The 14,627-nt window shown below is 54.9% G+C and overlaps 1 protein-coding gene across 1 annotated transcript; it reads left to right on the top strand.

Moving 5' to 3' along the window:
* Positions 1 to 1,119: 1,119 nt before the first annotated feature.
* On the top strand, positions 1,120 to 13,875 carry LOC149521155 (olfactory receptor 10A7-like). The gene is made up of 5 exons (XM_089774360.1): positions 1,120 to 2,057; positions 8,756 to 8,988; positions 11,441 to 11,718; positions 13,185 to 13,334; positions 13,768 to 13,875. The coding sequence occupies exons 1-5, from the start codon at positions 1,120 to 1,122 to the stop codon at positions 13,873 to 13,875; spliced, it is 1,707 nt and encodes a 568-aa protein (XP_089630486.1).
* The last annotated feature ends 752 nt before the right edge of the window (positions 13,876 to 14,627 follow it).

The following is a 14,627-nucleotide window of genomic DNA, read 5'->3' as shown; positions in this document are numbered from 1 at the left end:
TTCATGATTTCACAGACCATCCATAACCGCACAATTTTGATGTTTTTCTTCTCCCCGCTTTTGAAACTGTTTCCAAGCCCCTCGTGTTTTATTGCCGTCTCGGCACCTTTTCCATACTTAGTGTAGATTTTTTGGGATAGGACAATCACACCTGCTTGCACATTCAAGGTGGAGATGTACATACAATAATTAATCCTAGTTTGGTTGTACTTCATCCGTATGTTTCCTACAATACCAGGCAGGAGGTCGGGGTTCCTTTGAATGCTGGGTATGGGGAAGGGCTCCAGTATTTCTAGTTACAGCAAAAGCAAAACCTGTGGGTCATTCCTGCTTCTTCCCTCCCATCATTCTTCTTACTACACCCAATTTATAGCAAAGCGAGACTTGGTGGTTCTAGTCATATCTACCAATCAACTGCATATCGTGTACGATACCTATTATGTCAATATTTAGGATACATTTTGCTGGGCCAAAATATTGCAAAAGTCCTTAATTAATAGTTTTCCCGGTGTCTCTGGAATTTTTCTTATAAAATGGGATGCACTAGGACCAGGTTGTTTCTGGTCCAACTGCCCTGGTCTCAATGTCCTGTACAAGTTATGCAAGATTGGGCAGCACTCCTGACTCTCCCCCACCCTCTTTGGCCTTATTTGTATGTGTCCATGAGTCCCCCAGAGCTGAGTCAGGCCTAGACTCTGCTTTGTGAGAGATCCAAGGACTGGATGAGGCCTGGCACTGGAGACATTGTTGTTCTGGTTAAGGAAGGGCCGTCCAGGCTCTCTTACATGTGCCCTGCTGCTTTCTATCCAAAGGAGGAGAACCAGGGGCCAGGCCAAAGGGAAGCTCCTCACCCGGCCCTTACAAGTCCCAGGCCCGCTTGCTTGGCTGGTTTCTCTGCTGGAGCTCCCTGTCAAATATTCCCTCCTGGCCCAGCTCCCCCTCCCTTGTTCAGCTTTTATCCACCAGGCAGTGATGGGAGTGACTGTCTGAACCAGCGACTGTCACATCCGTCAGGGAGTCTGTACCCCCTGTCCAAGTCCAGCGCCACAGGCTGCCATATTGCAATGAATGTTAATTATTGCTCCCAGTGACCCTGTTTCTGTCCCACAGACACACCCCATGGCAACCCAGGAACAAGGAAACCAAACATCTGTCACAGAATTTATCCTCCTGGGATTTGGGGATCTTCCTGGCCTGCAGGTTCCTCTCTTCCTGCTCTTCCTCGTGATCTACCTGGTGACCATGGCTGGAAACGTCATTGTCATAGTGTTGGTTGTGGCTGATCGACACCTCCACACCCCCATGTACTTCTTCCTGGGAAACTTGTCCTGCTTGGAAATCTGCTACAGCTCCACCCTCCTGCCCCAGCTGCTGGCCGGGCTCATGACTGGGGACTGGACAATTTCCTTCACTGGGTGTCTCACACAATTTTACTTCTTTGGTGCTCTGGGAGGCTCAGAATGCCTCCTCCTATCAGTGATGTCCTACGACCGGTATCTAGCCATATGCAACCCACTACACTACGCAGCCCGGATGAGTATCAGGTCTTGCCTCCAGCTTGCCGGGGGGTCATGGATAGGTAGATTCATTGCTTGTAGTGTAACAGCATTGCCATTGTCCCAGTTAACCTTCTGTGGCCCTAATGGTATCGACCATTTCTTTTGTGACTTTATTCCCCTTGTAAAACTCTCCTGCAATCATCCTCTGCTGATGGACACGTTGGCGTTCTCAATTTGCTTGATTTTCGCACTGGTCCCCTTCCTGCTCACCTTGGCGTCTTACATCTGCATCCTCAGCACCATCCTCAGAATCCGCTCCTCCACCGGGAGGCAAAAGGCCTTTTCCACCTGCTCCTCCCACCTCATTGTGGTGAGCATTTACTATGGAGCTCTCATGATTGCCTACATGTTCCCAACCACCGACCTCCTGAGCGACTTCAAGAAAGTTCTCTCGGTCTCCTACACCGTCCTGACGCCCCTGGTCAATCCACTCATCTACGCCCTGAGAAACAGAGAGGTTCAAGAGGCCCTGTGCAAAGCTTGCAGAGAATTAAGAACGTAAGAACATCCACATTGGATTAATCTAATGTCCATCTAGCCCAGTATCTTATCTGCAAAAAGTGGCCAGTGCCAGGTGCCCCAAAGGGAGAGTACACAAGAGGTAATCCTCACTGATCCTTCCCCTCTCACCCATTTCCAGACAAACAGCGACTAGGGACACCATTCCTACCCATTCTGGCTAATAGACATTCATAGACCTAACCTCCATGAATCTCGCTAGCTCTTTTTGGAACCCTATTAAAGTCCTAGCCTTCACCACATCCTCTAGCAAGGAGTTCCAGAGGTTGACTGTGTGCTGAATGAAGAAAAACTTCCTTTTCTTTGTTTTAATCTGCTGCCTATTGATTTCATTTGGTGACCCCTAATCCTTATATTTAGGGAATTAGTAAATAACTTTTCTTTATTCACCTTTTCCACAGCAGTCATGATTTTATAGACTTCTATCTCCCCTTAATCTCCTCTTTTCTAAGATGAAAAGTCCAAGTCTTTTTAATCTCTCCTCACATGGGACCTATTCCAAACCCCTACTCAGTTGTGTTGCCCTTTTCTTTACCTTTCCTAATGCCAATAGATCTTTTTTTAGATGAGGCAACTACATCTGTGCCCAGTACTCAGTTAAGGGTTCTAAGATTCTGGCCCATAGGGTTGCGTAGGTGAAAATGGAACAGCTGCAGCAGGGGCTGGGTTAGGGAAACCCGAGGACACCTCCCGCTATTACTGTTCCGCACACACAGCGACACAGAACCTAGTAGAGATTCTACAAGAACCCAGCCTGCACCTCCGCCTTGGGCCGCCTGGGGGCAGCAGTGACCGTGCTGCAGTGTCCTTGCAGCTGAGCGGTCTGCAGCCCGCAGACACCGCCCTGTATCGCTGCGCCAGATACACACAGCGAGAGGGAGCCTAGGAAAACCTGGACTGAAACTAACCGCGCGGAGAACCGGTCTGGCGTTACTAGCCCCAGAGAGGAGCAGCCGCCAGTCCAGCGTCCCTCTGCCGCAGGAGGTGTTCGCCTCGCCAGGTTGGAGCGGGACCCATAGACTCGAACACTGGAACTGGAAGGGCCCTGCAAAGATCCTCAAGCCCAGTCCTCTGCCCTCACGGCAGGACCAAGCACCGTCTAGATCCGCGGTGTCCAGCGAATTCTGAACTTGCGACCTAGCCACACTCAAGCAGCCGAAGAGAGATTAGTGATGAGCATGTTGCACACTACGGATCTAGGTGCACTTAAAAGTAGACGCTGCCCCCGAGGCTTTAAACTCACAACTCTCGGCCTATAAGGCCGATACACTGGCCCCTGAGCTGTTGATGTATCTAGGAGTTCCTCTCTCATGTCTCCGACAAGTGAGTGGAACGCCATCCCCTGCCCAGAGCTGCAACCATAGGAGTGACCACGTTGGGTCAGACCCGAGGTCCTTCTAGCCCACAGTCCTGTTTGCCGGCAGCGGCCAATGGCAGGTGCGTCAGGAGGAATGAACCCAACAGGGAATTAGCAAGTGGCCCGCCCCGCTTGCCAGATACTTTGCAATCGACGGGCAGGGGCACGTCTCTGTGTCCGGGTCGGTGCCCGGGGAACGTTTCCTGCCAAATGTCGGTTCCAGGTGAGCTCGGGCGTCAGCAGAATTCCGGGGGAGCCGAGCCGGGCAGGGAACGGGGGAGGCTCCGTCCCATATCGGGCCCGGCTCCGGGATTGATTCCGCCCCTTGGTATCTAGGGGGCTCAGGGAGGCGGAGAAAGCCGGATTTCCCCGAGTGAATTAGGCCTGGAATCTCAAAGGTGCCCGAGGGAGCCAGGCGCTGCCCCGCTGCCCCGTCCCACCACGTCCCCCGCGGAGATTTCAGTCCCGCCTGAGGCTGCGGGGGAGAAATTCTCTGGCAGGGGGCGCTGGTGAGTCGCGGTCCGCACGGGGCAGGGGTTGGGAGCGTCGCAGAGAAGGGGCCGGGGTAGAAATGTGGGTTCCTCCAGTGAGGGGGAGTGTGACGGGGACAAAGCAGGTGCCTCGCTGCGGCTGCGCATCCCAGTCCGGGTGAGCGGCCAGAAATGGGCCAGCGGCTTGGGCCACTGTGACGTAGTGGGGGTACCTGGCTGGTTTCTATGCTGCTGGCTCTGGGGGATCCCCCACTGGCTGCCGTGGGTACCACGACCCAGCAAAACAGGATGAGTCACTATGCAAACCAGTGGCCAGACACCCCCCATGGAGAGGAACAAAGGAAGGTGGAATGCTGCCTTGGCTGGGGGGCAGGGCTGGAAGTGAGGGAGTTGGTTGCTGGCTGTCGGAGGGCATGGAGGAGAGCCTAGGAGAAGGGGCTGGAGTTTAGGGGCCCAGTCTCCCCCATCTCAAGGGGGCCTGAGGCATCCTAGCCCAGTTCCTGTGACCAGACTACATCTGTGCTGCGCTGTGCTGGAGGAGCAATAAACCACCCTCAATTCCACTGGCTGGTGCAGTCTGTTTGTGCCATTTCGGGGTGCAGGAGACGGGGAACCCCCAACGCGCCGTCACAGCCACTCACCGCATCGAACTCACCGAGCGCAGCGGGAAGCGATCGGGGGGAGTTACAGACACGGTGCGAACTGGGGCTCGCGTGTCCCAAGCGGCGTAAAGGAGGAAGAATCGCACTGAGCCGCCCGGAGCCCCCTGGCCTGGAGCTGCAAATCCCGCCGAACCTGACCCGAGAGGAGAAATGTTCGCGCCTCAGGCCTCCCAACAAACACGGATCCCCCCCCCCCCCAGTGAGCCGAAACCACTAACGCCTGGGAAAATATTTCCCTTCATCACAACCGATCCCCAGGAACCCCTAGACATTCATGACGAGCTAAGTGACGTCATTTCTCGGTGTCTCCCCAGAGCTGTAAGAGCCCATCGGGACCCCCCGCGCTGTGCCAGGCGCTGCACAAACACACCGGGAGGGGGACGGAGACTCCTGCCGGAGAGTCCATGGCAGTGACTCGGCTCGTTCAGGGAAGGCGGTTGTGTCTCTGATAAGGAGGGGAATATGCAAATGGCGGTGACAGACGCCTGCTTAAAATGGTCTCTCTCTGCCTAGGCTGCACCCGGAGAGACACCCCGCAGCCCCCGGTGTTTGTGCAGTTACCTGCCAGCTCTGCCCCTCAGCAACTGGGAACATGAAATTTTGGGTCTATTTAGTGTTCGTGGTGGCAGCTTTGCCAGGTATTTTCTAGCTAAATACGCTGGAGAGGGGGACGGAGATTTTGTTTGGCATGTTTGATATTAATGCTTCTGTCGCGCCTTTGTTCCCAGGTGCCCGATCCCAGGTGCAGCTGGTGGAGTCCGGGGGGGATGTGAAGAAGCCCGGAGACTCTCTGCGCCTCTCCTGCAAAGCCTCCGGCTTCACCTTCAGCAGCTACTACATGTACTGGGTTAGGCAGGCTCCGGGGAAGGGGCTGGAGTGGCTCGCTTATATCAGTGGCAGTGGGGGTAGTACATCCTACCTTGATGCCGTGAAAGGCCGATTCACCATCTCCAGGGACAATCCCAACAACCTGCTGCACCTGCAAATGACCGGCCTGAAGCCCGAGGACACCGCCCGCTATTACTGTGCCAGAGACACAGTGACACGAAACCTATTGACGCTCCTACAAAAACCCAGGCTGCAGAACCCGCAGCCGCCTCGCAGGGAATTGACTGTAGCCTGTCGGGGCTCGGCTGCTGGGTGAAGCAGGCAGTGGGCGTGACAAGGGGAGCTGCTGTGCGCTGGGACATGGCTGAGCTTGTGTAGGTCTGGCCCCACGGTGGGGAGTGCAGCCTGCGGGACCTGGCTCCGAGCCGTTCGGGGTACGCGGTTCTAAAGGGGGATCGGTCGCTGCGGGTCTTTTGACCCTTCTTAATCCGGCCCTGGCGGTCGGACCCGGTAGGGAAAGTTCCACGCTGCGTGCCTGTTCTCGTGTCCTTATGTCATGCGGTGTGTGACAGACACAGACAGACCCCGCCCTTCAGCGATTTCCCAGCTGCCCATTGGCCGGCGGGCTGAGTAAACAGCAGCGGGACATTCCGTGTCCAGCCGGCCTCGAACTCCCCCGCCAGGAGACAGAACAGCGCAACTCTGCGTCACATCCTCCCCGGATATCCCCGTTCTGTTGGCCCCGCCCCCGGCCCATTTCCTTGCAGCTCATCACAGACCACCTCGCTGCTGTACGGCAGGTGACTGTGTGTCCATTGGCTGCGCCCTGCAATGGCTGGGAGGGGCTCGAAGGGGAAGACGACCCCCCCACTCCGCTTCCCCGAGCAAGTTCGCTCCCCTCTCCCCCTGAGGCAGGCATTCTCAGCATCAGGAGCCCCGCTCTATCAAATCTCCCTGCTGCAGAGCCAGGCGCGAGGAAGAATCTTACTTTTAAAAGGGGCTGCTCCTACCGCCCAGACCAACTGCCTCATCTCGCAGCTGGTAGGGGAGGCATCAGGTGGCAGCTGTCAGTCTCTGCTGGTCAGGTGGGCCAGAGCAGCACGTGCTCCGCTCCCTCCCAGCCCAGCACCCCCCTAGCATGGAGCCCTGCAACTGCCCCCTCCTGCCCCCCCTTTACTAGACTCTGCGATGCTCCTCAATCCCCTGCCCCCGCCAGACATGGCAGGGAAAAATTGACCCGACGGAGCCTGCAAACACCGAACTGTCTGGAGATGCCAGGGAGACACAAATGCAAGAAAAAAATGGATCCAGCTGTGGCCCCCCTGTAAGTTGCTCCTGACCTGACTCACAGTTTGAGAAACACTGCCTCAGGGTATGTAGACAGGACAGTGTTATTTCAAAATATCTTATTTCAAAATAGTTAATTTGAAATAAGTTATTTCAAACTAACACGTCTACACACAAAATGCATTTCGAAATAGCACGTCCGCACTGAGTGGATGCTGAATTGCATTTGAGGCCAGCCAGAGCCAGGTCCAGCAGGGCATCAGGTCAGGATTTACTTTGTGTGGCTGCTGCCTGAGGCTATCTGAGCCCTGTGCTTAAAGGGACCCCCCATGGACGGGCGATTCTTAGGCTTCCCTGCTTGATTGCCTACCTCAATGAGGGACAGCAAAGCATTTTGTCTCTTCATGCTCTGGTTGCCCTCGCTCAGGACACCACAGTCTGCAACATGGAGCCAGAACTGCCCCTGGGCACTCTGATGCTACTCATGGACTTGCTGCTGTGAGCCTGGCTGCACTTTCTGCAGGCTGCCATCTGGGAGGTCCATTGGGAGTCTGTCAGTATCCAGAAAGCCCTGTGGGAGAGCTTCCACCCTGAGGAGCACTGAGAGCCCCCTGGTCTGCCCCACTGAGTGCTTGTGCCTCATTCCTCCCTCACATCCCCCTTCCTGATGTCAAATAAAGTACACGTATTTTCATGAACATAAACTCTCTTTATTTAACAAAACTGGGGGGGGAGGTGAACTCTGGTGAGACTGGAGGAAGGGGGCAGGAAAGGAGAGAGGGTGGGAGAGGGGAGGGGTAAACCTGGGACAGAGCTGGCTTTAAGAAGTGCAGGGGCCCAATTTGAACAGTTTTGATGGGGCCCTGGCAGCCAGGATTTTTTGTTGAGGGAAAAAAACCCCAAAACACCGCACACACAAAAAGTCACAGCCCCTTTCAATCTCCAGCTACAGGGCAGAGTCATTTCCTGCCTTCCCGCCCCCCACCCAGCTCCACCAAGCACCCAGGTGCTGCTGTTTTCTCTGAGCTTTGCACAGGTCATGTAAGGAACGGGCAGAACCCCTCCCCCATAAGGGCAAATGAGACTAAATGTCTGACCTAATAAACAACTGCGCCCCACGCTATACAAAGCTACACACACTGGGCTTTAGGATGTGAGGGTTCAGGAATTTGGGTTGGGGTATGTGAGGGGCTCAGGGCAGGGGGTTCCAGTGTATGACAGGCTCAGATGTAGGTTCTGGGGGAAAGGGGAGAGCAGGAGTGTTAGGATGCTGTGGCCAGATGGGGGCTTGGCCCCCATTGGGGGTTTGTCAGCCAGGCTTCATTTTTAAATAAAATATTATGTCAAACACAAAAAGGTTTTGCATTGTCTTTATTTCTGAGAAGGGCAGGGAACCTGTTTGGAGTCAGGGGTCACTGACCCACAGAAAAGACATTTGGGGCCACACAAGAGAGATGCCAAAAAAAACCCTCCTCCAACCCCACCCCCTAAGCTTCACTAACGTGGCCCCAACCTTGTTGGTGGGAGCAGGGGACATGGTACTGGGGAAGAGTCCTAGGGGGTGCTTCGGCAGGGAACAAGGTACCAGTGGGGACAGAGTTCTGTGGCTGGGGACAGGGGAGTGGGAACAGGCTGTCAGGAGGGCAGGGGAAAGGGTGCCAGTGGAGTCAGGTTTCTTAGGCCGGGGCGTGGGGAGAAGGAACTGGGGAATAGGGAGAGGGAACGAGGGCTGGCAGGGGAGCGGGAACAGGGGGCACTGGGGGCAGAGAGCGCCCTGCACCCGCCTCCTCCCGGGATTCTCGCCCCCACCCCCGCCCCGAGGGAAGCCTGCGCGTGTCTCCTCCGCAACCAAACCCCCGCGTGCGCCTGCCCAGGCAGTGTCAGCGGAAGGCGAGGGGACTGGGAATGCCTGGACGCAGGGACAGAAGTCTCGAGGGGCTGCAAAGCCTCCGGCCTCTCCTTCAGCAGCTACTGCGAGAGCTGTTTTCGCCAAGCTGCGAGGAAGGGGCTGGAGTGGATCAGGGAAACAAACCCAACTTCGGCTTCTGCCAGCTACGCCGAGGCCTTCAAGGGCCGATTCACCATCCCCAGGGACAACCCCAGCAACCTGCTCTACCTGCAACCGACCGGCCTGCAGCCCGAGGACACCGCCCGCTATCACTGCGCCGGGCACAGAGAGCAGAAAGCGGCCCAGCCCCGAACACAAACCGAGCTGCAGCGAGAGCCGCTCTGCCAGCGCCCGGCAGGGGGCAGCAGCGACTCGCAGTTCCAGGCTGTTCTGTCCGGTCAGCGCAGGGATCGGTGTGAAAGGGCAGGTCGGTGCCCAGAGCAGCGGGTGAATATTTCGGGAACTCTCTGTGTTCTAGGGACACGAGACAAATATTCCCGCAGCCAGTGACACCGCTGAGAGCAGAGTGCAACGTGCAGCCAGAGACTGAGAACTGGGCTGAAATGTGAAACTGTCCCGCCCAGAGCCGGGTTTCGGAAAATTCTTCCATGCTTCCCTGAATCGAGGCCTGAGCCATTGTAGTAGCGGTCCCTAATATCCTTTGTGTCCTTGAAAATCGCCCTGACCCGCGATCTCTCCTGAACGATGCGGAATATTCCAGCTCCTGGCAGCTGGGAGGTGGGGGGAAGAGGAGGGTGTTCACATCATTTCTACAACAAATCGCCCGCGCTGAGCTATTGCTGAGCGCTGGCTGAGCGCGCTGCACCGCGCTGGAGAAAGAACCTGTCCGCAGCCCGTCGGTGAGCAGGTCACATAGAGGTGCAGAGGGATATAGAGGCTTAATCACAGGCATGAAGTCTTCGTTCAGACTCCTATCTGCAATTCCCCGGCATTAACACACTGTCCTAACCCCTCTATTCCCCTGCAAAAATCCCCCCAAGCAAACCCAACCTGGGCTGTTCTCTGTCCGTGCATCATCCTATCGGAGAGGCCACGTTGCTCCCTGGGGATGACCTTTGCATTCACTGGTATCGCTACCGGGGGCACATTCACACCCCGGGCCCAGATGCTGTTGACACTTAGAATTAATTCAGGGCAATCACCCAGGCTCACACCTCTGCAATGGGGCCGGGAAGCAGAGTGGGAACGGGCTGAGGGATGTTCGTGTGGACAGGAACAGGAGGGAGATCCCAAGCAGAGGAGGGGGCGGGATTTGGCAGGGGAGCGGTGCAGGTGCGCAGGACGCTGTGGTGCAAGACGGGCATGTGAGTGCGGCCGGAACCTCAGCGCCTGTGGCCATGAGCCCGGCGATAGGAAAGAGACCTTGCGCCAGCCTGGAGACGGGGCTGGAACTTGGCGTGCCGGGTGCTTGGAGCCTCTGGTTGCGTGAAGAAGCCGGCGGGGGAGTGGCTGGGAGTTCAGGTGAGTGCCCCTGCCCCACCCAGCTTTTGCACACGACCACAGGTCTCCCAGCGCCAACCCGGGCCACCTCCCAGTCACTCCCTCCTCCACCCCTCACCCCAGGCTTCCCTCCGGCGCCCAGCCAGAAATGCTGAAAATACCTGCACTTGTCTGGTATTTTCTGAATTTTTCTACCAGACAGAGGGTGCAAATACCTGACTGTCCCGTAGAAAACTTGACACCTGGCAACCGCATGTGCAACTAGCACTGGCACCATGTGTGCCCTGCTGGCCAGCCCTATCTCCTGAGTCCTGCTCCTCCCCAGCAGCCGCTAGCTCCTCCAAGAGCCTCTCCACTCCAACGGAGGCTTCGCTCTGCCAGATTCACAGCCTGGACCTGGCCATCAGCCATCCTTCCACCAACATCATATGGAAATCCCAGGTAGGACGCCCCCTTCCTGCCTAGGGTTGCAGGTGTCTGGTATCCACCGGGCCAGTCCAGTATTTTCACCTCCTGTCTGATAAAACAAATTCAGTGAATGCCGGACACCTGAGATGTCTGGTATTTTCTGATTGTTTTCCTGACCAGGAGGGGAAACTGCAGGGCACCTGGCAACCCTAGGAACAGTCAGCGCCTGGCCTCTCCTCTAGCCCCCCCCCCCGAACTCCCTGAGCACCCTGACCCCAGCCACCATACTTACCTGGTTCCACGAAATGGCTGCTGGCCAAAACACCTAAGGGAAGCTCCCCTGTTTCTATCCACACACTCACTCTTAAAGGCAACATTCTGTTTTATGTTAAAATGTTTTAGCCTAAGTCCTTTTTTTTTTGTCAAGAACTTCGGTCACCCCTCCTCCCCTCCCCGTTTTTCCCGATTCAACAGTATCCTGGTGTTGTTGTGTTTTGGGGGGGGTTGTGGGGGAGGGGCAAAAAATTTTTTGCTTGGTGCAGCAAAAAACCTAGAGCCGGCCCTGGGTGAGAGTGTTTAATTCACTCTGGACTTTTGTGTTTTCCTCCTTTTCAGCAACGAGCAAAGCGTGTGCGAGAGAGAGAGAGAGAGAGAGAGAGAGAGAGAGAGAGACTATGTCTGTCCAGAAAGGGCACAGGGAGGCAGAGGGGGCTTTTGAACTGCTCCTTCTCGCCCCTCCCTTGGGCGCTGCCTCCTTATGCAAATCCCAGCTCCGGCCTCTGGGCTGAAATAGCGCCCCCGGGAGCTCATAACCGCCGTGTCCCCAGGAGTCGAGCTGTCCCCTCCTCGCGCACCATGAACTCCCCGCTCCTCCCGCTGCTCCTCCTGGCTTTGGCCCCGGGTGAGTCTCGGCGGGAGGCTGCGCGGGTTGGGGGAGGAGGCAGATGGGTTTGAGTCTGACCGATCCCTGCTTTTCCCAGGTGCCCTGTCCCAGCTTCGGCTCCAAGAGTCTGGCCCGGGAGCGGTGAAGCCCGGAGAGACCCTCACACTCACCTGCTCGGTCACCGGGGGCACCGTCACCAGCAGCTATTGCTGGAACTGGATACGGCAGGCCTCAGGCCAGGGGCTGGAGTGGATGGGACGATGGTGCGGAGGCACAAACTACAACCCGTCCTTGCAAGGCCGCATCACCATCACCGTGGATTCCTCCAGCACCAAGTATTATCTGCGGCTCAGCGCGCTGACAGCTGCAGACACCGCCACGTATTTCTGTGCCAGACACACAGTGACACGGAGCGAAGCAGGGACTGGCACAAAAAGGGGAAGCGGATTCTGAGCAGGGCAGTGAAGAGAGCTGAGCCCAGAGTCTCTACCTGCCCCACACGGACACTGACAGGTACCTCCCGCAGGGAGCAGCACGAACCCACCGGCTCATGGGAGATACTGGAATGGGAACTCCCTGATTTAAATCCCCTGTTCCTTAGAGCACAGACTCATAGGACTAGAAGAGGCCCAGAGCGGACATCCAGTCCCGTCCCCTGCACTCCTGGCAGGGCTCAGTGTTACCTAGATGGACTCTGATAAGTGCCCTTTGCCGCAGGTGGGGCTGGAACTAGCAAAGCTCGTAATCCGGGTTAAAGCTGGTAAGGAGCCAGCCTTCCTTTCACACAGAGAACTGGGTTGCAATTGACTGCAGCCTGTCGGGGCTGGGCTGCAGGTAAATCTGACTCTGACGGTGACAAGCGGAGCTGCTGTGCGCTGCGTCATGGCTGAGCTCTGGCCCTCGGTCAGCTGCGAGTGTGGCTCCACTGTGGGGAGTGAGGCCTGCGGGACCTGGCTGCGAGCCGTTTGGGGAACGCGGTTCTTAAGGCGGATCGAACGATCTGGGTCTATTCACCCTCCTTAATCCAGCCCTGGCTGCCTGACAGGTGCAGACAGACCCCCCCTTTCTTTTAGCGATTTCTCGGCGGCGGGCAGAGGAACCAGCAGCGGGACATTCTGTGTCCAGCCGGACTCTGGAACCCCCCTGCCAGGAGACAGAACAGCGCGATGCTGCGTCACATCCGGCCTGGGTCCCCCCGTTCTATTGGCCCCGCCCCCGGCCCAGTTCCTTGCTGCTCACCACAAACCACCTCACCGCTGTAGGGAGGGTGACTGTGTGTGTCCATTGGCTGTGCTGTGCAAGGCGGGGAGAAGCTCAAAGAGACGGTCCATCTCGGCCTCCCGGAGCAACTCCAACATTTCAGAGACTGCGATCAATTCCACCGTCAGGGTGGCGAAGGCGCTTTACTCAAAATCTCCTTTTTCCCATCCTTGGGAGTGAGTTGAAATCTGGCCATCACATGGCTTTTGTTTTCTGCGTGGAGAAGCGACCTCATTTTAATGTCTCCACTAATATTGGAAGAGCCCTTGCTGAAGACTTCTCTTGGAGAAGTGGGAAGAGACATTGGAGTGACTTAAAATATCTTCAGAAAGTGTACATTCAGGGCATCTGGATGGGTAAATTCGGATTTCTTTTCGTGTAGGTCCGGAGGGAAATAGGGAATGTCTGAACTTTGGAATTTGAAGGGGTTGTCTTGGACCATAAACTAAAACAGTTAGCAACCGTTTTTCGAGTTATAGCTCAACTTGCTAAGGCGCCTATTTACTAAACCGGAAGACCCAGGTTCGACTCCTAGTAGTCCTTATTTAATGCCTTCGTTCTTCTCTGCTCACCTTTTCCAGTGCCCTTCTGGGAAACAGAAGAGCCCTCCACTGGCAACCCAAGTAATTGATTGTGAAGGAAAAAGTTTATTGGAGAGGAGCATTGGAAAGAATGAGACCACAAGCCTGGAGCTGGTGAAGAAGCTGCTGGGACTGGCCTTGGCAAGGCAGGTACTCTGACTGCAAGTGCTGGGACATGAAAGCCGAGCCACACGCCCTTGTGATTCCCTGGGGTTTCAAGCCCCTGAGAGCTCAACCTTTGCAGATCAGGAGTTACTCTCCTCTCGCCTCCCTTTGGATGTCAATGGAACACATGGAGCAGACGGGAGAAAAGTGCAGCTTTTTGGCAAGAACCCTTTTGCAGAAGAATTCTTGTGCAAAAATTCTTGCAGAAGAGAGCGTCTACACTGTCATGTGCTTTTGCGCAAGAGCATCCATGAGTACAATGTAAACGCTCTCTTGAACAAGAAAGCTATGGTGGCCAGGCTATTTTGCCTCCCCAAGCAGAAAAATGTTTGCCCATCTCCCTTTTTTGTTGGCCGCAGTCGTACCCTTGGGCGCCCATATTTTCTAAAGGTATTCCATAGTGTTCCAATCTCTGTAGAATTACATCTCTGAGGACTTTCCCAGTAGTTTCGTTCACTGGTATAAATTCTATAAAGTGTTCACAAATTTTCTCTTCTGCATTTTCATCAGTTTTCACAAATCGTAAAACTATTGACATTTGCTCCGTTTTCCTCAGATCTTGAGTACAATCAACTATAATCGAGAAATATTTGGTCTTAAAGACTAACAATTTTATTGTGGCATAATCTTTTCTGAGTTGCAACTCACTTGTCAGATGCAGGAAGTGAAAGAAAAGGAAACAGATAGTAGGGATACAGAGATGGGAGTGTTTATATAAGAGCTAGTTCAACCAGGGTGGAGGCGGATACAAAGAATATTTTCTCACTTTCTTATCCACATCCACTCTGACACAGTTACCTCTGAATCTTAGCAAACTATATCTAGAGTAGAGACATGACAAAGCGATGGGGTAACCTGGTAATTGAAGAGAAACCGACCCAAGTCCCCCATACTGATATATTTCACCTACCTTCTCAGGAGAAGGATACTTTGCAAGGCTGGGAGCAGAGGATTTCCTATTGGGTGCACCCCTTTTCCTGATGTATTGGGTTGGAATAAATTCACCTCACTTGATGACTTTACATGAGGGATGTGAATTTAACCCACTGCTATGAGAAGATCTAATTTGTCTTAGTTCACGAGGAAAACTTCTTGAAAAAGAGGTAGCAAGTGATGGTGCAGTTCCGGGCCGGGAGGAAATAGCAAGATAGATACACTTCGGAGGACCAGCTACAGTCAGTACATGTGCACCTGCTATTCATTCATTTCAGATCAATCTCCAGGGCTTAACCAAACTAGCTCTAAGCATCTCTGAGGTAACTGCAGAGGGGGTCTTGG

This window comes from Pelodiscus sinensis, chromosome 30 (assembly GCF_052426305.1).
Source record: "Pelodiscus sinensis isolate ZL-2025 chromosome 30, ASM5242630v1, whole genome shotgun sequence".
Lineage (NCBI taxonomy): Eukaryota > Metazoa > Chordata > Testudines > Trionychidae > Pelodiscus > Pelodiscus sinensis.
The sequence above is the reverse complement of the archived record's forward strand: the minus strand, read 5'-3'. Positions and strand labels throughout refer to the sequence as shown.